At 42.6% G+C, this 24,202-nt stretch overlaps 2 protein-coding genes across 2 annotated transcripts in view; one reads left to right on the forward strand and one right to left on the reverse strand.

The window, feature by feature from the left end:
* Positions 1–705: 705 nt before the first annotated feature.
* LOC118423025 (L-tryptophan decarboxylase cnsB-like) lies at positions 706–18,046 on the forward strand. Its single transcript, XM_035830919.1, has 10 exons — positions 706–1,420; positions 5,189–5,497; positions 6,238–6,387; positions 7,276–7,459; positions 9,531–9,576; positions 10,194–10,304; positions 12,272–12,488; positions 16,213–16,375; positions 17,224–17,330; positions 17,678–18,046. The coding sequence occupies exons 2-10, from the start codon at positions 5,236–5,238 to the stop codon at positions 17,950–17,952; spliced, it is 1,515 nt and encodes a 504-aa protein (XP_035686812.1). The 5' UTR covers positions 706–1,420; positions 5,189–5,235; the 3' UTR covers positions 17,953–18,046.
* Positions 18,047–19,129: 1,083 nt separating this feature from the next.
* The window catches only part of LOC118423531, a 10,480-nt gene continuing 5,407 nt past the window's right edge, over positions 19,130–24,202 (reverse strand). The window contains exons 3-6 of the mRNA XM_035831716.1: positions 22,256–22,536; positions 20,870–21,256; positions 20,373–20,498; positions 19,130–19,588 (exon numbers count right to left, since the gene is read on the reverse strand). Of these exons, the coding sequence (XP_035687609.1) occupies positions 19,194–19,588; positions 20,373–20,498; positions 20,870–21,256; positions 22,256–22,536 (1,189 nt within the window). The 3' untranslated portion in view covers positions 19,130–19,193. The remainder of the gene's footprint in view (positions 19,589–20,372; positions 20,499–20,869; positions 21,257–22,255; positions 22,537–24,202) is intronic.

The raw sequence follows: 24,202 nt of genomic DNA on the forward strand, positions 1-24,202 counted from the left end.
AGAAGCCAGATCTATGAGAAACCTGTTGTATTTTACAGCATATTGAGGGCAACTGATCTTAGGAAAACAAAGCAGACTTTATGTACCTTTGATGCAGTGTACACTGGATCTATAATGTGGTACTTCTCTCCACATTTTGTGCAAAAACTTCCCCTATACCAAATCACCCAAATTACTACATGTAATTTATTCGTCTGTCACATAATGAAATTAAGAAGTTCATACTATTTTAAGGTAGAAAAAAGGTTCAAGTCAGCATCATAACAAAGTACACCGTAAAAGAGGTTTCAAGAGTCCAAAATTTGAGTTCACATTTCTCATATTCTGCTGCAACACGACAATAGATATTAGCATGGCTGAAAAGGTTGTGCAGTGAAGTATAATTATACCGATTTTTCTTGATGGACCTGTCCGGTAAAACCGGACGTAAAACAGTGGACCTGATGTTGTACCGATTCGAAAATGAACTAATTATACTGACAGGCGTCCACATGTTTGGGGCTTACATGTCGACGCAAATAACAAGAGCGTAGAGAGTTTATAGTCATTTTTACCGAGTACTGTAAATGCATTTACGTTTGCGGGGATTTAAATTTAGCGGTAGAGGGAAAATGGAGTATTCGCGGTGGTTCTGAGTTCGCGGGTGAACCATCCATGCATGTGAGTACTGCACTGTAATGGAAAACCCGGCACATTTATCAACCGCCAGTCGGAAGCCACAAATAGTGGTTACTCGGCAAAGGTGCTACAAACGGACAGAACAGTCCACTTTTGACTTTGACAGTGCTGGCGTGATCAACTGTTACTGATCCGTAACTACTCTCTTAATACATAGTACAGACAGTACAACTTTCCTACCATGGTGTTATACACGGTGAAATGAATAATTACGAACCCCAAAAAAGTATTCATGTGTATTCACAGCACCTGAGCAGAAAAAAAGTATGTATTATAGAATCTTGTCATCAAGTCACAATTTTATACAACATAAGTTGACACTACAGTAACACTAAACAGTGATGTTCACGGCGTATGAAAACGACTTTGTTTTGCCGTGGGAATGTTTTAAATATAAACTAGTCCCACAACCACTTGACTTGTCAGCCATATTTGTCCAAATGGGAATTGGTCGCGATCGGCTATCACATATTTTCACGGCTTGCTATTGTATACTGATGGTGAAAATGTGGAAAAAAGGTAACGCAACAAGTTGCAAATTCAACCTGAATGAATTTTTTGAATACAAAATATTTACAGCCATCTGAATTCCGACAATACGCCTCAGATTACGTTTAAACACCCCTGTAACTAAATGGGTAACACCTGAATATACAGCTGACATAACTCTAAATGAACACATTACACGGTCTCTTTTGACTTCTGTATTCAGAGGAAGAAGGCACGACAAGTAAACTCTCAGGTAAGGACTCAGCGATGTGTAGTTTACATTCGACACTGATCCTGCGGTTTCCACTAAGATGAATTAACTATGATTTTGTGTGCATTTTTGGACGAAGTTTTAACAACATGCTCACAAAAATGGTATGCTTAGAAATCCAGTAAGATGTCCGAACTCAATATTTGATAACTTCCTGGATCGACTATGACATAGTTTTCATTTTATACGCTTGTGGTTTATAGAATAAAGTTTGATAGAAGCACAAACCGATAGAAAATGATCAGGTGTTGACCCATGTTGATGGGACACAAGAACATTTAAGACCAGCAAATCATATATGTGTAAAAGAACAGAGCAAGTATTGTACACGTATTTGTAAGTCTCGTGACGATCACCAGATGTGGGGGTGTCGTGAGAATATTCAAATTAGATACGCACTGTATTGTCAACACTATATTGTATATTGTCACCAAAACTTATTTTCTTCAAAGATAAATTCTTAAAAGAGACGTACGTCAACAATGACTATATTGTTTGCCAAACCAAAGAAAAAGTCTTACATGTTACTCGTCAAGGGCGCTACAAACGACCAGAACAGTCCACTTTTGACTTTGACAGTGCTGGTGTGATCAACTGTGACAGTCACTGATCTAACCATATCTACCCTCTGATTACTAGTACAGTAATACTTGCAGTTGTATACCATGGTGTTATACAGTAGGTGCTATGTAGAAATGAATGAATGCGAACTAAATGTCATCATACTTTGACAATGTAACGTTACACTACATACATGTTGTGAGAAGGGAGTGCCGTAGACGGCACGGACAGAACACAGAAGGGAAATGTTTGCGGTAGTTTTGAGTTCGCTATGAAGAGGCCACCGCGAAAACCGCGAATATAAAACCACCGCGAAAGAGTCTGCATTTACAGTATATACAGTCAAACTTGATCTAAACAGGCAGTTAATGATGCTTACATTAAAACGCCAGCGAAAGTTTTTAGTATAATACGTTCCCCTCTAGTTTATCAATTAAATCCGGCCCTTAAGATTTGATACTTGTATTGAATACGTTGGTGTATATGCAATCTAAATTCGTATTAAAAGTTCACGGGAGAGGTTTAGATAAGTAGCAGAGTGCTCTACAAGCCATATGGCAGCCGATTTTAGCATCCCCTTTGCTTGGGTATTTCCTAGCTAATTCCCCTCTATCATTAATTAAATTCGGCCCGTAAGATTTGATACTTGTTTTGAATACGTTAGGGTATGCGCTATCTACATTCTTCTTAAAAATTCACAGGCCACGTCTAGATAAGTAGCAGATTGCTCTACAAGCCGTATACGTATGGCAGCCGATTTTAGACCAGGCTGAAGTTGGCCGTCCATCGGGCCTACTATTTGTGCTTAATCGTTGATATCATACTTTCTGTTATTATTTATGTTTATACATACATACATCGGGCGGTAACAGACAATATCTAGCAGTTATTGATATCCATTTAAGCTTTTAAAGGAAATTAGGAATTGTTTGTTTCTTCGAATGGCGTCTGAATGGGATGCTATATTTTGTCTAATGACGAATCGGCGGCTGGATCGGCGGCTACCAATCGGCGGCCAACTTCAGCCTGGTGCACACAGCCCTTTGCTGTGAGCACACAGATCCTTTGCCGAGCATGCAGCCCCTTTGCTGTGAGCACACAGCTCCTTCCCCGAGCACACAGGTACGTCGCTGAGCACACAGCCCATTTGCTGTCAGCACACAGCTCCTTCCCCGAGCACACAGCCCCTTCGCTGTGAGCACACAGCTCCTTCGCCGAGCATGCAGCCCCTTCGCTGTGAGCACACAGCTCCTTCGCTAAAACAGGTTTTGTCCCAATGGTCCTTCGTAAATCTTAACGTTTCTGATCCTCCCAGTTCCATAGAATAGCGGGTCTTTCAATCAAAACAGTTTGACCTTTCAACTTTTGAGAGAGGCTCACTGTTAGATTGCCAAACGTAACGATTTTGCCTTGCTACATCTGCTTGGAGATTACCACACCCCGTATACATATTGTCATGGTAACAGACAATCACTGCGTTGTACAAATGGTGTTTGTGGTTACCAGATGTATTTTTCCGCCTGGTCAGCGACTAAAGCCGCTTGCATATGGTAATGAGCAAATAAGGACGAGGGTCATCTATAAAGTAGGTCAAATGACCCAACTGTGATTCCACTGGTGAAACTATACTGGTGACGCTTAAAGGTAAATCGAAAAGGATCTTAGGCGACGCTTCAATGCAAATTTCAGACATCGAGCGATGCTGAACTTCGATTGTTGCGAACTGCGATTAACGTTGAATTAGTAAGGATTAAAGTGAGAGTCAATCGACGACAATTATCGAATCGATAATTTGCTAAACCTCAAACATAAGGGTGTCTCTTTCGGCCAATATTCATCAAAAATCCAACTTTGCCCAAACTCGCCAACGCTGCACGTATACGGTAACGGGCATAAAGAAAAAGCTGGGGTATTTTCTACTGTGTGGGAACCCCGCAGTGTGTCCAGGTTTCCTTTGTGTTAGCCCGGCTGGCGATCCCCTTATAAAGGAGTTTGCCTAACACCCGTATCTGATCCTTTATTTGGTGAAGCTCTGCACAAACAAACACAGTAACGGTTGCTTTTCATTCGAAAAGTCAAAACGTTGCCGGCACAGAAATTCAATGACCCTTTAAATCCTTCTACATGGGAATTATGGATTAAAAAAGCTATCAAAAGTTACCAGAAATTCATTCCATGAAATCTAATATTTGATAGGGAAGCCTGATCTCTATCGTGTCAATATACCACATACCAGCAGATTCTATACGGCACAGCATGCCTTATAAGGAGCATCCAAACAAACATCGGAGACCAGTGAAACATCTAAAGCTTGCTTTTTCAGGACGTTCCGGACAGCTTCGCTTCCGAAAATGATGCCATCGGGTTGGTAGGATATAGAGTATAGGGGAATTATTTACACAACCAGTCTGTACTCACTTTGTTTACGTTTCGATGTCTCTCAGACACATAATCCTCAGTGCTTATAATACAAACAGCAGCGACATACAGCAGCGAGAATGAGAACTGCAGTCAGAAGCTCTGACGAAGGTGTCTGAGAGACACCGAAGCATAAGCAAAGTGAGTACAAATTGGTTGCGTAAAGGAATTCTCCTATATCCCACAAATATGCTTAGAAGTTAACATTTCTTCATCATAATAAATAGCAAACAACACATACCTTGACATGATCAAGCTCCAAAATGCCAACATTTACCAAGAAAAAATACTAGATTGAAAATGCATCCTCTGTAATTGCACTAGCTTGGTTACCAAACCCCAGCCCGATCTTAAGTATCTATCGTGCAGGGGTCTGGCAGGATGACATAGGAACTCTTCTCAATTTTGCCCCTTCTAGTGGGCAAAAAACTCTACCAATAGAACAGTAGCAGGATCAGCAGGAGGTAATTACACCCTACCATGATTGGTTAAAGACCCCCAACTGTATTTTTTGAATACATAACAGTGACCACTAAGTACCTGATTCGCTACTGTGATAGCCTGCTGACCAACTGTGGTGTGTTGTAGCTGGCTACCTGTGGTGTGAGTGGTCATCAATCCTAGGTTCTCCTCCCTCTGATCAAGGGCCCTCGAGAACCTTTCTACAGCCATCCTGCCAGACCCCAACACGAAAGATATCTGAGGTTGGGGTATGGTATCCAGGATATAATTGCACTGGTAAAAAAAACCAAACAATGTTTCTTTACACAGCTTGCAGAAAGAAAACCGAGAAACAAAATTCTGACCATCCGACCACCATGTCATCAGGAGTTAAGGCCGAACTGTGGTCAGAAGACGAGCTCATTCAGAAGCTTGACCAGTTGAAGCTGGTGTCCGAGCGGCTGGACGTAGCGCCGAATGTCCGAGAAGACTGGACGCGGAAGGCGCAGCAGCGCGCGAACGAGTACCTGGCGAGTCTGCCCGACAGGAAGGTGCTGTCTGGTAACGATGAGGCGGAGACAGAGACAGAGGAGGCCGTGAGATCCGTCTTACCCATCAAGGAGGAACCTGTTAGCTTCGGTAGGTAAATCACATGTACACAACTAACCCAGTACGAACGAACCTATCAATTTTGAGAAATTTGAAAACATTCGTAGTAAAACAGAGGGTCTGCATGGAAAGTAATGGCAACACTTAACTGTAAATTCAGAAGGACTAACAACGCTTAACGGTAAATTGACGCTTATTTTTTTTGCCATACATTGTACCATGTACGATCGTTGCGCAATAAAGTTTCTCTATAAAACGGTAAATTTGCCATTACGAAACGGAAAGAATTCTAGAAACCAAACCTGTAACGTTGATATGCTTGAAAAGAATACCTTTATTTTCTGTGTTTAGCTCTATCTTATAACCGTGTACTTACAGACATGACAACATATTATTTCCAAAGCTGGCGAAAGAGTGGTTGGTGACACTCCTTAGGCTTAGCCGGCTACAATCCCTTGCCAGCTTTGATACTATCTTAACCATCCGTAAATATGCCTGGAAATTCCGTGAATAGTATCATCAGGTCGCTATATGTCGCTGGATACAGAGACACTTTTTACACAACCTCAACTTTACGGCGACGTTTCGGCGACCGTCTCCCACCTTCATCTGGACAATTCTAATTGATTCACATTGTACCGCAGCAATATGTGTCTCCTTACAGATGCGGTCACAAACGCAAGAAGAGTAGTAATACCCACTCTGATGAGCTGTCATCATGAACGGTATACCTTCCAATCATGTAACCCAACCAAACAATGACATTCTAGATGCGGCCTTGGAGAGTTTCTGTACCTCGGTAGGAGACCACATGCTGATGAGAGAGGGACATCCGGGGTACTTTGCCTACGTGCCAGGCAACAGTTTGTATCCTGCCGCCATCGGGGACTTCTTAGCAGCAGCTTTCAACCCTTACGCCTGTAAGTCAATGAGTGGTCACATGTATGCTTATTATATAATACTATAAGATACATTATATTGCCTAGATAGAAGAATGGGTTTTACATTGAATGACCAATTGATTTCAAAATCACAAGAAAATCACATATAAAACGATGTAATGACTGTATTGTTGCATGGATAACAACTGATAACTGTTCAAATCTCTGTTGTTCACTTAATCAACTAATATACAGACTGTTGCTATTAAATCTCTGGAGTATAAAAACTATCTAAAATGATATTCCTCTTTCTTTTCATCGTTCAACACAAGTGTTTTAATAAGAAAGTTTTAGATGAATAGATACTATGGTAAAACAAGCAAAACATTTTAAAAACGATATAGATCCAGTATCATTTTGTCTCTCCTCATACTGGTACTGCAAACAGAACAATATTGATTTTGTAAATTGAAAATGATGGAGACCTGTACATGACGCTTGATCGCACGATATTTAGTAGAACGACTACAATGGAAAACATTGAGAGAATTCTGATTGAAACGTTCTTGGTAGATTTCATGTTCAGTACCAAGGGCAGGGACTGGCTTCAGTCAAAGTCCTACAGTGGTTTATGGTACAAGTGGAATTTTTCTCGCGCACGCCTATGCCAGGATTGTTTTAACTCATACGTTTTATTATTAAACAATACTAGCACTTTCAGTGTTTTCAATGTGTTTGGCAGAGCACTGATCTGAACCTACAGATACGTTTTCGTTGTACACACACACACACACACACACACACACACACACACACACACACGCACACGCACACGCACACACACACACATACACACACACACACATACATACATACAAACAAGCAAACTGACAAACATACATGCACAAAACATGTTTTTGTTCGCAGTGGTGGATTACGCATGCCCCGCGGCCGTCCAAATGCAACATTCTCTCATCCGCTGGGTGGCGCGACTCTTCGGTTACCCAGAAACCTGCGCGGGAAACCTGACGTCGGGTGGAACCGGGGCAAATCTCATTGCCATGGCAACGGCGAGAGATGCGAAGAAACTAAAAGCAAAGGATTATCACAGGTTTGCAAATCCAACAATTTTCATGTTGGTTATGATATTAGTACTTACCAATGGATTTGCTTGGCAATTACTATTATAATCAATACACGTTACGTTAGGCGTTATTTGTTTATCATGTCACACAATCTTAGGAGATGTACCGAATTTTTTTCATGGTGCATACGTAACTTAACATTGAATAAGTAAGAATCAGTTGTCCCAAACCTGCGAACTGAATTAGAAAGTTTTATTAAACTCGGAGTCATTTAGAATAAAGAGTCAATTTGGACCTCAAACACGGTAGAACATAAAGTGCCCTAGCGCCACTATGTGATGACGTCACTATTGAGTGACGTCAGTGTTAAGGGTCACGTGGTCGCTCTCTTCCATCATGGCGTAATGTACTTCACATGTGTGTGAATAAAGCTCCCTTTGAATCGAGTTGCATCGTGCCTCTGAGTCTCTCATCAGCACCTTCCTGCATCAATGTTGGCGTGGTGGCAGCGGCTGGGAAACGATACCCATGTCGAAACCCGAACTTTGTGCCTGGAGGAGTCGCAATAGAGGGAACGGGCCAATCGTAACCAAAAGGATGTAGCTACAACAATGGCGGACGTCCTCACTTGTGTAGGAGGGGTTCTGGCGTTTCACCTCCTTCGCGGAGACCCCGGTCGGAATTTACGCCGTGCCGTCTACACCTAATCCCTGCACCAGCTTCGCTGTAGACCCACAGAGGTTTCAATAGAAGTTGCAGCTTCGCTGTAGACCCACAGAGGTTTCAATAGAAGTTGCAAAGAGCTTCGCTGTAGACCCACAGAGGTTTCAATAGAAGTTGCAGGGAGCTTCGCTGAACAACCCCCAGAGGACTCATAGAAGTTGTAGGGAGTAGCCTCGGCTTATTTATCCGGCAACCCTTATTTTTCCGTTCCCCCGACCGAGTGTTTGCGGCGTCCATCAACAACAACATCCGCCATGTTTTCCTGGTTCACCCGACTTCGACCGAGACCGCCCACGGACTTTGCTACCGGAACTTTGCCCGTAACTGTAACCTGTGATCTACTAAGAGGAGCATCAACCCACGGAACTGTAGCTGCCTGTAGGAACATCTCAACCAGCGACCACTGACTTTTCGTCTGCCAAGAAGAGCGCTAAACACCAAGATCGCGTCGCCCTACACTGAACTGGGACAACTCACTAGCCAAACAGAACTCTGATCCATATCTTATCAGTAACCTTTTTGATTATTGCTATATTTGTATATCATTCCCCATGTTACTTTAATTTAGACGCGGTAATTCTATGGTAACATTGACATTTTATGCCATTCAATTGTCTAAATATTCAGACGTAATGTATTCACAATCTGATGTTAAATGTTATTTGTTACATTATGTTCTACAAACCTTACCTCATCAGTCAACAATTTCTTTCACATACATTGTCATGTTGCTTTCTCTTCACCGGTTCTAAATTTTCTATTTCTGTAACAGGGGGAGGGGTATTTCATGGATAATACCATTATAGTTCATGTCCGCTCTGCAGATTTATCACTAAAAATAGACAACATTGTCAGATTTTATTCTGTTTCAATCAGAAGAAATGGAAAAGAAGATAAATCACGCCACTATGTGATGACGTCACTATTGAGTGACGTCAGTGTTAAGGGTCACGTGGTCGCTCTCTTCCATCATGGCGTAATGTACTTCACATGTGTGTGAATAAAGCTCCCTTTGAATCGAGTTGCATCGTGCCTCTGAGTCTCTCATCAGCACCTTCCTGCATCAATGTTGGCGTAGATCGTACATTTTACTTCGTATGATATTTATAGAAATATTCTATTTAGTATATAATGTAGATTCCCTCAGCATACCTGTAAAAATGCATGTTCTTCAAACGTTTTCTTCGACTGTAGCTAGGTAGCAATATTCATACAATCCTACATTTTCAACAGAACTATTTAGGAAGCGAGGGATAGTGCTACACTACGCTTCTCTACAAACATGTGTCTTGCCTATGTCATGAACTGTACTTAGCTATACTTTTTCGATTAAAAATATGCAATAGAGTCTTTATTTCTTCATTACTTTTCCAGGTGCGTGATTTACATGAGTGAGCTGACTCATGACGGCATTGCGAAGGTATGCAACTTTTTGTTCCACTTTACAGATCTTAAGATTTAAACATTTCTGTATTTCTGTTATCATCTGTAAGAAAGCTGTGACCAACAGGAAAGCATAACATTCCAATTCAGAATAGATTTCCCAACGTATGATTAAGACTGGCGACAATTAGTAACCTATAGCTATATATATGTAACAGTACTATTTCTAAAGCTAAGGGCACAACCCGCCGTACGTGCAAATACGTGCTGTCTACGTGCCAAAACGTTGGCAATCTTTTCGGATCCGTAAGTGGTAAGTACTATCTACGTACGAATTCGTAGGGAATCCGACAGAATTTGGAGCACGCAGACACGCCGTAGAACTTTGCGTGCAGGCAAAACTTTGTGTGCCATCGGGCTACGGATTCGCCCCCCGTACATACCAGTACGGACGATGCGCCTGCCCTGTGCAGCATGAACGTCTTCAGAAATACGTGGCGGACGTGGCCTCCAAAAAACGTAAGGACAAATAGCACGTACGGTGGGTTGTGCACTTAGCTTTAGTTACATATGTGACAGTGCTTTACGTTTGGAAATGTATTGTTATGAACGCCACCTAGCTGCAGTACATTTTGTGTTTTGTTCTGCCAAAAGGTTCTCCACACCATTGGGATGGGAGAAGCCGTCATTCGCAAAATCCCCGTCACTGAGAGGTTTGAGATGGACGCTGAGAAGCTAGAGGAGGCCATAGAGATAGATAAAAAGGTGTCTTTTTCTTTTTCTACCTAAGTACTAGTACTCTCCAAGCAGAGGTTGGTGGGAAAAATCGTGACCTTTTCCTTATATGCCGTCTTTTTCGATCAGCCTTCCCACTGTGTACCCATTCTCCTACAGCAGAGTACCGTCAGTCATTTATTCCTGACTGTACTCTGCTTTCCTTCCCTTTTGCCGGCGGTATTACCCGCCCTACTTATTACATATTAATGAGCTTGCCCTTATATGGGCAGTCAGCCGTTGGGGATCGGGCGTTGGCATGGTGAGCAAACAAAGTCATGGTAATACGTAACATGATTGGCTGATAGCTTCCCAGCGGCCTTTGCGAGACAGCTTCCGACAAAATGAAGCCCAAGGAAGGCCTGTTCTCTGATTGGTTGACAGCTTGTTTGTGGCGACAATCATAATACCCGTAGGTAGGCCCTGGGACAGCAGGGCCCCATAAGGTAGTGCCGTTGGGGACCGGGCGTTAGGAGGATGTGTGTACCAGGCCTTGCTACTTGGACTGGCTATCACAATCTACCCATATTCATAGCTCCAATTCTTTTTTTTTTCACTCGCACACACTACCTTTGGGCGAGCCTAATGGTATAGTATTGTATACGAGTGTCTAGATACAAGGCTGGAAAGAAAACATTCTGCATTTTTGCAAAAAATGTTGCCTTTCCTGTGTTCCTTTTGATTTTACTCTCGGTAATACTTTGATTTATTCAATGCCTTTTAAGCCCACCTAGAATGGGTGAATTTCTGTCATGATACTGTAAATGTATTTAAGTTCGCGAGATTTAATTTCGCGGTAGCGGAAAAAGGACTTTTCGTGGTGGTTTTAAATTCGCGGTAGCACCATGCTCTGTAGTCTCTAAGGCCATGGAAAAATGTTCGCGGTGGTTTAAGTTAACCCTATTCAGACCGGGGGGGGGGCTTTTGAGGCCTGCGCCAACTTCAATGCCCTATAACGCCAGAACGGTTTACGTTAAAGCCACCAAATTTGGTGAGTTTTCCTAAAATATTGTTGGCAACAATTTCACGAAGTTTGACAAATTTTCCATTTTTCGTGTTGCCATGGCAACCGTTTGCTGACAGGCAGTTTTTGCTAAAAATCACTATTTTTGGTTCTAACAATGTATTTTTCACATTTATTTGCTATATTACTGCTATTTTGTTACATAAATAAAATCTTATATTATTTAGCATATCTTTCATAATAATATATGCATAAATTATGCTAATTTGATGACGTCATCAGCCCAAAATCCAAGATGGCGGACCGTATGGCCAGATCAAGAATAACAAGCTAATTATCCCTCAAAATTTGTTACTACCTGGTATTTTTTATTCAAAAAACATCTTAATGAATGAATTTAGTCTATTTCCATTGCCCTTTGTGATTATTTGTTGCAAAAAAAGTAGTTTTAAAAATTCAAGTTGGTGGATATAATATGGCGGAGCCTAACTCGTATCTTAGATGTGCATGACGTCATTTTATGACGTCATTATGACGTCATCGATGTTGCTATTGGCAATACAAGTCGTAATAAACACTACTATTCTGTTATCTGCACTTGTCGTTACATTTTTGTAATATAACTTGAAGTTTTCTGAGAATACCCTTTTTTCAGGGGTCCGGCCAATATAATCAAATTGATGACGTCATAAGTACGTCATCTTACGTCAACGTAACGTCAAACGTCAAATACTTATTAGATATCATGTCCTGAAAATTTAGTGGCCCTACGGCACGTCGATCAAGAGTTAGAGGACTTAGAAGTGGAGGGCCTCAAAAGCCCAGTCCCCCCCCCCCGTCCAGGGATGACCAAAAAAGCCCGGTCTGAATAGGGTTAAAGTTCGCGTTGAAATGGCCACCGCGAAAATCGCCAACATTAGCCACCGCGACAGTTTCTGCATTTACAGTATATACTAATACTACATTCATCCTTTCTTTCTTCGTGTGTTTGCAGGAAGATTTGATCCCATTTGTCATCGCTGCCACGGCGGGTACCACAGACGTGGGCTCGGTGGACCCGGTAGCGGAGCTGGCGGACGTGGCTGAGAGGCACGGCGTGTGGCTGCACGTGGACGCCTGTTACGGCGGCTTCTTCGTCCTGTGCGACTCCGTCAAACACCTGTTCAAGGGTGTGGAGAGGGCAGACTCCTTCACATGCGATCCACATAAAGGTGGGTTTTTAACGGCCCAGGCGCATACGACCAACAGGAAAATGGGTTTGCAAGCTGGGGGAAAGGGTATCGGATGTAGCCATATCCGAGCAGGGATATTTGCGTATTTGTAACAAATGCTAGCGAATGCAAACGGATTCGAGTTGGATCCCTAAAATATCCGAAATTTGGATTTTTGGGATCCGGAATGAAAAGACTCAAACATATCCCAAAATGGGATTTTCCACGGATGCGAAGTCGTTTTTTTAGGGATTTCTTTGAATACCTGGAATGATCGGATCGCAAAGAATCCCCAAAGGGTATTTCCCTCGGATGCGAAGTCGTTTTTCAAAGGATTTCTTCGAATACCTGGAATGAACGGGTCCCAAAACGGCCTTTGCCGTGGATGCGAAGTCGTTTTTATAGGATTTTCCTCGTATATTTGTCATGGTCGGATCCTAAAGAATCCCAATATGGAATTTGCCGTGGATGCGAAGTCGTTTTTATAGGATTTTTCTCGTATATTTGGCATGGTCGGATCCTAAGAAATCCCAATGCGGCATTTGCCGCGGATGCGAAGTCGTTTTTTAGGGATTTCTTCGTATGATCAGATCATAAAGAATCCAAAACGGGATTTTCTGCAGATACAAAGTCAGTTTAATGAATTTTCCGCACATTTGACAAATCACAACATCATGTGTGCCCAATTACTTTCTTATGAAAGGCTAACACGATTTGAAATAGAAAAGAATGCACAGAATGATCTTATTCTAAACCAGTCCTGAGAAGAACTAAACGACGTAATGTCATCGAGGCCGAATCCTGTCTGCCACATGATATGTATACAGATACAATATTGTAACAAGAATGGGTTATACCAGGTATGTACAGAGAGTCCCCGTTATCTAATTATGTTAAGGGAAAGTTGAATCTCTAAGTTTAACCGCCAATATCACCTGACTTCTTATACTTCCAAATACAATATAGGATCAAACGTGAATACAATTTGACTTTTATGTAAAGCTGACATGGGAGTCTGTGGCTAATCTTGCTTCTACGAATATCTGTTTCTATTACAAATCAAAGTCTTCGCGATGTCCAACTCTAAGGAATTTCCACATCCGGCTACAGGATACAGACAGTGAATCCAGCTTGTAAAGTACAACTAACATGACTTATAGTATCAGTATGTACAGCTTCTCGCAACAGCACAAAGTCTCCTTTCTACTAGTGACAGTGCTTCGCTTCTTTTCAGGCTAGTTACGCCCTGATCCCTCCCAGCTCAATTCCTTCTGTGCCCTTCCTGTAGTCCAGTGTTCTCCCAGCTGTTGACACGGCCAGAGAATGTCGACCCGCCTTCTTAAAAAGAGAAAGAATAATCCCATCAAATTTTGAGATAGCTAAAGCATCCATGTTTGATGGATGCGTCCGTCAAAGTAATTAGGATGTATATGAAAAGAAATGGTGAATGGCTTGTTATACAACAGGAACAAATGCATCTGATTGTGGTATCGCCATTATCATCGTTACATTCCGCATTATCATACCAAAAAAGTCCCCCGGGAGGGCGCGGCAGAAACAGTCTAGCGTTGCATAATTAGTGACAAGGTGTGATCTGCTTCCCCGGCCGGACTTTGCATTGTGTACGAGCAAAAGCTCCTTGGTACGAGACGTCGCATATAAACAAACACGTAAACACCGTTGGAACAGAATGTTCCTATGCGAATAAATACCAGGCTTGAGACAAACATATGTGTATACAAGTACTGTTTTGATGATGATTCAAATTTTTCCCAAATAAGTCAACAGTTACTCAGCAAGTATCATGCTTGTGACTTGTGTTTTGTAAGGCTCCGGTATGTCGTTTTCTGATATTATTATTAGTGATAAGTTTCTGTTCAGCCCAAGCATACCAAAAGCGCTACTAACTACTAGCCAACAAGGAATATAGTCACAAAGACTAATTCAAAGCGGGTATTGTTTGGAAACAATCATTGTATAAAACATACCTCGCCGTGAGATCCGCAGGACAGTGATGTAAAATAGCTCCAGCCTCCAGGACGCCGAACTACAAAACAGGGCTGGCTGTTTCAGTCCCTCGATCGCCGTCCCGTCCGTCGGCTGCCACTTGAGTTTGGTCACCGCCTCAACATCACCCTACTACAGAAGTTCACACACGTGTGTACAAATCCATATCCCGAGTTTAACGTTTCAAAACTCAAAGTTTGAGGTGCAAAAAGATTGCGGTCCTCACGGACAACGCTGACTATCTCCGCTTTATTTTTAAACTGACTGATGTGCAGTCTGATTGGTCAGAGAGACAACGATTGGATTACCTACAATACACCGCCCCAATGTACGGATGCAAAAAGATACAGAGTCGCATATTTAAGATATCCCAAGATTACCAACAATGCACTGCTCCAATGGAATCCCCTCCACTGGAGCAATCCACTGGAGCAGTGCATTGTTGGTAATCTTGCCACGAATGCAGAAAAAAACCATTTCGCATCCTTACGAATCCGAGTATCCTGGTATCTAGCGTAACGTGGATTGTCTCACTTGTATTGACGTTACAAACTGTGGTGTCCGAGGTACAAAAAGGGGGAAAGATATGACCAATCTAAAAAATAAAATATATGCTCAAAAACAAGAGTGCCAGCCACGCATACATAAAAAGTAAGTATTCCTACGGAAGCTGTGTTAGCATCCGCCACGTAGTAAGTAAGCAAGCGAATTTCGTGTTTGCATACGCCGCGAGTTTCGGATACCAACGAATGCTTTACGGATGTGTATGGGATCCGTGATTTTTGGTAATCTTTGGTATCCGTCAGGATGTTGCAAATTCGTATCCTTGGTATTCGTCTGCATCTGAAGACTTTTCGCTGATAAACAAGAATCCTGACCACGTATTCTTTCGTTTGCGTTAAAACTAAGTATCCATACGAATACAATGTTTGAATCAGTTAGTGGCTTACAGATACTAACGAATCCGTGATTATAAGTAAGTATCCATACGAATGCAGTGTTAGCATCCGTCACGAAGTACTGAGTATACGGGTTCTGTGTAGGTTCTGTGTTTGTATCCACCGATGAGAGTTACGGATACCTACGAATGCGTTGCGGATGCAAGTGGGATCCGTCATTTTTTGGGATCCGTGATGGTTTTTTGGATCCGTCAGCATTTGTCAGCATACGTCAGCATCCGTCAGGTGTTGCAAATTGGAATCCGTCAGCATCCGTCTACATATTCGGTCTTTTCGTCTAGTGAATTAAGGGCCATGTCAGATGCGATCAAAATCGTAAGATGGAAAACGACACAATAAGATGTGAATCCCGATAGTTTTCTATAAAGACTTTTTCCGTCGGCTGAATAACAGATTGGGGAAACTGCAGCTGAAAGAAAAGAGTACGTAAGACAAGATTTGAAAATAGAAGAATAGCAAAATAGACTCAGATTTACAAGGATTAATTTATTTAGACCTCAGCACAGTGTATTCCGTTCCTACCTAACGAGGATTGTGTGTCTTCGAATTCGGCAAGTTTAAACGGGTTTGCTTTATGACAGAATAGACTCAAACATTACTTCGATGTAGGTTAGACATCCAGGTAACAAGATACATTTTGTACAACCACTTATTTACATCATTATTTTGTATTTCTTGTACTACTACTAGTAACGTTATATAAAGAAATGGTAGCAAACTCTTAGACTACGTTTTGTTCGTACCTACGCCTTGTGCAGGCTTGTTTGTCGCGTTCGGAACCGGTATAGTGATGGTACGGTACTGGAAGCATCTCCTGTCGTCCAACAGACGAGCGCTCGCCAGCTACCTACAGGACAGGCACACCTGCGCCGGGCAGCTAAACCCTGAGGACCTCACTTTCGAGCAGAGCACACACTTCCGGTGAGTTCCAACTGAAACTTTTACGCTCAGTCCTTGTAAGTTTATCTTTCCGATGACATAGTTAAATGCCACAAGTAATACAATAAGCTATATCTCATTACAGTATAGCTGCAGTGTGCCAGATGGACAGTTACCATCTTGGTTTGTTCATTTATTATTTACCTTCTTTTATGCTCCAGCGCCGTGAGTGTGTGGTTACCGCTTCAGATTTTTGAGATAGGGTCATACAGATTACATCATCTGCAATGCCTCTGCTTCTGTTACAGCGTTGGTGTTTGGGATGGCACGGTACCAGATTACACTATATCTGTTATGCTTTTGCTTGTGTTAGAGCACCGTAAGGGTTTTGGGATTGAGGTCTTACCAGACTACATCAAGTTTAACTTTCTTGGCTGTGACAGTTGTCACAGCGCATTTGGGGGTTTTGGATAGTGGGTGTACCATAATATACATATATAACGTCCCTGCTTGGTGTTCCAGCCCCGTGAGATCGGATGCCTTAGAGCCGTACAATAGTACACCATGTCTCAATTGCCTTGATTGTGTTACAGCGCCGTTGGCGTTTAAGATTGCGGTTGTACCGGATTACACCATGCCTAATGCCCTTGATTCATGATTGTGTTACAGCGCCGTTGGGGTTTCGATGGGAGGTCTACGAGCCTACACTATGTCTAACGTACAACGCAATTAGGCATCATTCGTAGCTTGGGAAAATGACAGCTCAGAGACGACGGTATTCTACCGGTTTCGACTTTAATATGTCTTTTTCAAGAATCCAATGCAATTAGGGTTTAGGACTTTGGTTGTAACAGATTACACCATGTGCACCATCCTTGTCTGTGTTACAGCGCTGTGAGGGTATGGCTGCCGCTACAGGTGTTCGGGGTAGGAACGTTCCGAGCAGCACTACAGGAGAAAGTGTACCTGAGTCGGTACCTGTACCACAAGCTCAAAGGTGAACCATATCAACAAAACATGTCATATGCTTTACGGTTAGGTTTCGGCGTCTTTTTGTCGATGGGTCCCGGCTTGATTTTAATTGCTAGTTTTAAAAATAATCCCGGGACCCGGCCGTTCCCTAAAACCACCTGGGATCTATATGGTCCCACGGGGCCACGTAGGGGTCACATCAGAAAAACACCCGTAAACGTACGGCCCAGTGGCGCCCCTTTACCAAAATCTAGACCATGACATTAAGTAGCACAGTTACTATAAGTTGTACATATTTTGTGATACATGTACCTAGTATGAATGACGTAACGTTTCTAACGACCATGCAAATCCATTTCGTTCCTGCTGCAGCTGTCCCGGGGCTGGCTGTCCTTGAGCCTCAGCTGTCCATAGTGCTGTTCCGGTACGAAGACGTCCCTGCAGGACAGCATGCTCGTGACGTCACAGAGTTCAACCTGAGGCTACTGGGTGAAGTCTGTCGGGATGGGAGGGTCTTCATCGCCTCCACAACCGTACTGGGGAAGGTGTACCTGCGCGCATGCGTGTTAGCCTTCAGGACACATCGAGAACACGTAGACACGCTGGTGTCAGCGCTCAGAAACGGTTTAAAACAGTTACTGGACTAAAGCTAAGGGCACAATCCACCGTACGTGCAATTTGTCCGTACGTTTTTATGGAGGCCACGTCCGCCACGTATTTCTGAAAACGGGTGGCGAATCCGCAGCCCATTGGCACACAAAATTTTGTCTGCACGTAAAGTTCTACGGCGTGTCTGCGTGCTCCAAAATCCGTCCGATTCCCTACGAGTTCGTACGGAGGCAGTGAATATTGCCAAGGTTTTGGCACGTAGACAGCACGTATTTGCACGTATGGCGGGTTGTGCCCTTAGTTTATTTGAATTGGTTAACTAGATAATGAGAAATAAACTGCAAGTTCTCAATATTCAAATACGATTCAATCACTAGTGACGCTGAAGAAGAGTGATGGATGTCACTCGAAACGTCCGGAAGTATTTATTCTTTAACAGACGATTCTGTGACCGTCTGTCACCTTATTCAGGGCAATACGTATACCTCAATTATTTATTGAGTAGTGTTTGTCAGTACTATCATTCCATAGCCTTATTTTTTTTGAAAGTTAGGGATTCAAGACCAGGAAAGGTAGAGTCATCGGTTTTAGCAAAGGACTAGAACATATACTAGCTAGAGTGACTACGCTTGTACATGCATATATGGATATAACAAATTCTTTAGAAGAGTTGTTGTAGTTATGTCTTATGTTTTTAAAGGACATTTTGGGTTGATGATTATTAAAGAGAAAACAATTACGTCTCATTGATAAACTAGCTTTTCATGAAGGTCACTCAGTATTGGGCATACAAGCCTAACACAGGAATACGATGCTGAAATGTTCTGACTAGGGCTGGGTACCGGTACGGTGTATCGGTACAAAACCGTTTTTTCTCTTTGGACCGGTAGAGAAAAACCAGACCTGAAAAATTCGGTGGACCGGAAGTTGGACCAATTGGAATATGAACTGATTATATGATCAGACATTCACACGTTTTCGGGGTTACCGGTCTAGGCAAATAACAAGAGCGAAGCAGACTCTATAGTCATTTTTACTAACTTTTACAGTCATTCGTACAGAGGTAGTTAGCATTGTAGGATTTTTAAAACGCCAGTGGGAGTCGAATACTACACAAAACGGATTTCTTTGTAGCAAAATGGACCATTGTTTTGAGTTCAAATTCACAAGTTTTCACATAATGAATCAGGTCGAGGTTCAGGTCCAGGTCTGGACCTGGACCTGATCCTCTGGACCTGGACCTGACCTGGACCTGAATTTTCTGTACCGGTACCCAGCCCTAGTTCTGACCGTTGGAACAGTATGCAGTGTGACACACCGGCGCCGGCGGTAACTTGTACACAAAATATCCACCCGGACAAGCCCTAACATGGATCTTCCAACGCCAATTGCATTTCCTCCTCGAATAGAAAGCACAAACAGTACGTCTCACTACCCCTTCATTGAGGGTTGGGTGTGCTCCCTTCATCCACACTGGGGCGTGTGTATTGCACCGATTAATCGATAGGGGGCGCTCCGTGACCATCCTGTCGCCAGCTTCGCCGGTAAAACGGTACCAGCCACCGTCTACCTTTGTGTCCATCCCGTCGCATATGATCTGGTCGTGGGGAGGGTAATATTTCAAGAAGTGGACACTTCGCCAAGCCTCGCTCAACTCAGTGTAGCTGTCACATCCTGCATGTAAACATGATACGTTAATTTAAAAGCCAAGTGTCCAACTTTTTTAATTACACTTGTTCAATACAACGCCTGTGAACCATGTTATGCAACTCGACACAATGGTCAACACGAGAACTACAGTCAAACCTGTCTAAAGCGGCCACTCAAGGGACTGGAGAAATATGGCCACTATAGACAGGTGGCCACTATAGAGAAAATGCTGATCAATTGACAGAGCAATAAGCTACACATGATTTCAGTACCCACTGATCTTTCTCAACAAGTAACATTGTCGCAATCGTGGCAAAATTCAACTGTCCCTGCCAAAGTCAAATCTGCCGGAAATGATTGATATTGCCATGCGCAATGCTGGTAAATTCGCCGACAATGACTTGCACTCTAACGTTCAAGGCATGCGTACCTTCCGCTTGTTCGCCTAAATGACTCTGTCGGAACTCCAAATCCTCGCAAACTACGATTTTAAACTCGGCGCAGTGTGGCAAACGGCCGCTTTATGGTCGCAATAGGCAGTGTTTCCGTATCAACAGGACCGGAAATCGTGTGGCCGTGGCCGCGTTGGACAGCAGGCCGCCATAGACTATCTCTTAATGCTTAGATCAATGGGAAAAATCCAAGGGACCGACAAAAAGTGACCGCAATGGCCAGGTGGTCGCTATGCAAAGGTGGCCGCTAATACAGGTTTGACTGTACATGTATTTACAAGTCAGCAGTCTTCACCTTTCAGTAATTCATGTTACTGAGCATGCGTACTCAGATCGGTGAACGTGCTTTGACTCACCTTGTGTAGTTGTCACTCTAGAAAGCTCGTCTGCAGAAACATTTCGTTCTTTGTCGAACTCTTTAGATATGTCTTCCTCTTCGTTAGATATGATACTGACAGTGTCTACCACAGTCACGTTATTTCCTGTAGAACATGTACACACAACAAACATATGATAAACTCAAGCACTTGATCTTTGCCGTCCAATCAGATTACGTATGCGTCTATTTTAGAACTTGTAGGACACGCACAGCACATCATGAAGAAGCACGTGATCTTGGCGGCCCAATCAGGTCTTATATTTTCCTAATACAGAGCTAATGTAGATCGTTATAAGATATCATGTTTTTTACGCACACACACATACACACACACACACAAATACACTCCCATGCACACACTCGCACGCACATTCAGAGAGAGGGGGGATGTGTGACACATAAACTTACAGGGAAAGAAAAATACAACTTATGATGCTATTTTGTACATATATAGGAACGTGTACATCTTCTTACCTAGACCACAGTATGTTGAATGACAGTTCTCAATCTTCATGGGTGGTAACTTGTAGATAAGAAATCCTCCAGGGCACGCCTTCACATGTATTGTCCATTTCCAGCGACAGATGTTTCCCAAATGACGTGCACAGACATGTCGCTCGACAACCCCATCTTCGTAAGTAGGGTGGGTACCATTCATCCAGACGGGGGTGTCCGAGCCGCAGCGGTGGGAAGAAGGTGGTGTTTCCGTCGGCATGGCTGTACCTGCCTCCCCCATGAATCTGTACCATTGGTCATTCCCAAACCAGCCTTGGCTCTCACAGCGGTGTGGTGGGTGGAGATTTTTAACCCTCACACTTCGCCAGGGTTCCATCAGCACTTTATATTGGGAACACTCTGGATCTATTAAGACAAAAAAATGTTATGAATCATTCAGGTTCTTAAGATCTTTTGTCTCCGTGTACATGTATTATAATCAATGTCAGTTTATTTATAGTATAACGGTTATAAACAATTCGATCATTAAGGGCTGCTCGAGATAGCTGACCCACACAGGTTTGTCAAGAGTCCTGCTGAGCACTTGACTTCTGTACCGTCAACAGGAGATGATCCTTTTTTTTTAATACACTAGCTAGTCAAAACTTAAGACCAAAGACAGAAAGACCACAAACATTTTTTGTCTGGCAGACAAACAAAATGAGACTCTCATTTTCAGTGTTTAGACCTTTTCAGTCATTTCAACGGTAATTGTCTTCTTTGTTTGTCGTTTGTTAAAACTAGCACCTGAATAAGGCATTTAGGCCCTATCCTACACGTGTAATTTCCTGTTATTACAGGTATGTAACCTGTATTGTTTATGCTGCCAAGCTTGGGTGCCGTCATTTTGTTTTGCGGTCGGTGTATGACGGGAAGTGTGGCGCAATTTTGGATTTGACGTAATAGTTAATGAGCAGTGAATGATGAGATGACGTGGAAATGTGGTCTTGTCAAAAACGGTAGGACGGCAAGTATGAAGAGTTAGTTGGATGTATGAAGTGATTTGACGGCAAGAGACTAGACACAAATATGAAAGGTTAGCCATTAGTTTGCTGCATGAAGTAAATTGATGCGATGGCTAGGAAATGTGATCTTGTGGTCTTGTCAGAAACAGTGGGTCGGCAAGAGCCACAAATATGAAGTGTTAGGTTGCTTCATGAAGTGATTTGATGCGATGGCTACTAGCCTAGGAAACGTGATCTTGGCTTGTGGTCTTGTGTTATGTAGTTAAAGGCGGTGTTCGATTCTATAGTCAAAGTAACGAAAGATTTCAGATATTATAATTATCCGAAACGTCTTACCATTTCGAAAAACATATCCTTGAGCAATCCATTGCTTGAGTAATTGCCATTTGGCGTAACTTACCTGTAAATTTCTCACAGATGTAGCGATGCCTGCTGCTGCATTTTGCATCTGCCCACTTGTCTCTGCTGCTGTCGTTTTTGGACCCGCTTACGATTCTCGCACAGCGCCTGTCCTCTACTATATCAGGTTCCCCTGGTGCCCATGCGCTAAACGGTCTGTCTGTGTGCGGCCACTTGATCCGGATGTTGGAAGGAAATGGGACTGCTCCGAAGGCATGAACCCAGCGGGGACCCCATTGGTCAACACCTTGGCGTTGTAAACCAATCCAAATAGGCCGAAATCTGATGTATATACAGTACAAGGGGCGAGAAGAAGTTGAACATGAATTTACTAAGTTATACATTAGTCACCGTAAAGGTATTTGGCTTTCACTGGACAAAATGGATACGGATGCGGGCATATACCGCGGTATTCGTTAGGTGCGGATGCGGAAGAATACGAACAAATACGAATGAATCACAGATTCTAATAGGATACGACAAAACACTGAACAGATACGATACTGTATCCGCTAGGATGAAAAATACGAAGAGATACTATGTCGTATACAGTTGGATCCCTTACTGTTAACAAATACGAAAATGTCATTTGCTCGAATCCTTCAATTTGGAAATCTGCAATGTTCAATCTGGTCTTGAGTTTCCTTTTGCGTCATAAAAAACATTTTACCCATCGGCGGGCCCACTCTTCGATAAAAGTACGTACTGAAAATACACAAATACTAGAAGATCCCTATTCCGTATTTCTATGGATCCGCTGGCCCATTTCACGGCAAAAAGGCATCAAGGATAATCTGCAGATCCTAACGAATCTCTTTTCTGTATTTTCTATGGTTCAGATGGCCCACTTCGCGACAGAAATGTCCAGGGTCAATCTATGAATCCTAGCAAATCCTTTTCCCGTATTTTCTACGAATACGTTGCCCCACCTCACGGCAGATGGATCCTAGCAAATCCTTTTCCGTATTTTCTATGGATTCGTTGCCCACCTCACAGCAGACGGATCATAGGAAATACCCTTTCCGTATTTTCTATGGATTCGTTGCCCCACCTCACGGCAGACGGATCCTAGGAAATACCATTTCGTATTTTCTATGGATTTGTTACCCCCACCTCTCATTTTTCACAAAAAGTACAGGTTTCGCGAAAAGAAGTCCGATTTCCGATCAGACATACACATTGTTTGTCGAAAAATAGTAATTTGCTCTCTTGAGCCAAAAAGAGCATTTTTCACAAAAAATACAGGTTTCGCGAAACAATGTCCGATTTCCTCGGAACCAACTTTATTGCATGCGGAAAAATTCCTCGACATCAGACATACACCTTGTTTGTCGAAAAATTCTAATTTGCTCCCCCGAGCCAAAAAGAGCATTTTTCACAAAAAATTCAGGTTTCGCGAAACAATGTCCGATTTCCTCGGAACCAACTTTATTGGATGCGGAATGGTTCCTCTACATCAGGCATATACCTTGTTTGTCGAAAAATGGTAATTTGCTCTCCTGAGCCAAAAAGAGCATTTTTCACAAAAAATGCAGGTTTCGTGAAACGATGTCCGATTTTGTCGGAACCCACTTCATTGCATGCGGAACGATTCCTCAACATCAGACATACACATTTTTTGTCGAAAAATGGTAATTTGCTCTACTGAGCCAAAAAGAGCATTTTTCACAAAAAATTCAGGTTTCGCGAAACAATGTCCGATTTCCTCGAAACCAACTTTATTGCATGCGGAACGGTTCCTCAGCAGCAGACATACACATTTTTTATCGAAAAATGGTAATTTGCACTGCTGAGCCAAAAAGAGCATTTTTCACAAAAAGTACAGGTTTCGCGAAACGATGTATGATTTTCTCCGTACCAACTTTATTGCATGCGGAACGATTCCTCGACACCAGACATACATATTTTTTGCCGAAAAATGGTAATTTGCTCTCCTGAGCCAAAAAGA

The sequence above is a fragment of the Branchiostoma floridae genome, chromosome 9 (genome assembly GCF_000003815.2).
Source record: "Branchiostoma floridae strain S238N-H82 chromosome 9, Bfl_VNyyK, whole genome shotgun sequence".
In the NCBI taxonomy this organism is placed as follows: Eukaryota; Metazoa; Chordata; class Leptocardii; order Amphioxiformes; family Branchiostomatidae; genus Branchiostoma; species Branchiostoma floridae.

Excerpts from the sequence above, each read along its gene's own strand:
- LOC118423025 (XM_035830919.1), top strand. The coding sequence starts at position 5,236 with ATGTCATCAGGAGTTAAGGCCGAACTGTGGTCAGAAGACGAGCTCATT. Across the intron at positions 6,388-7,275 it reads AGCTTTCAACCCTTACGCCT|TGGTGGATTACGCATGCCCC; the intron begins GTAAGTCAATGA and ends TTTTGTTCGCAG. Across the intron at positions 17,331-17,677 it reads CCTGTACCACAAGCTCAAAG|CTGTCCCGGGGCTGGCTGTC; the intron begins GTGAACCATATC and ends TTCCTGCTGCAG.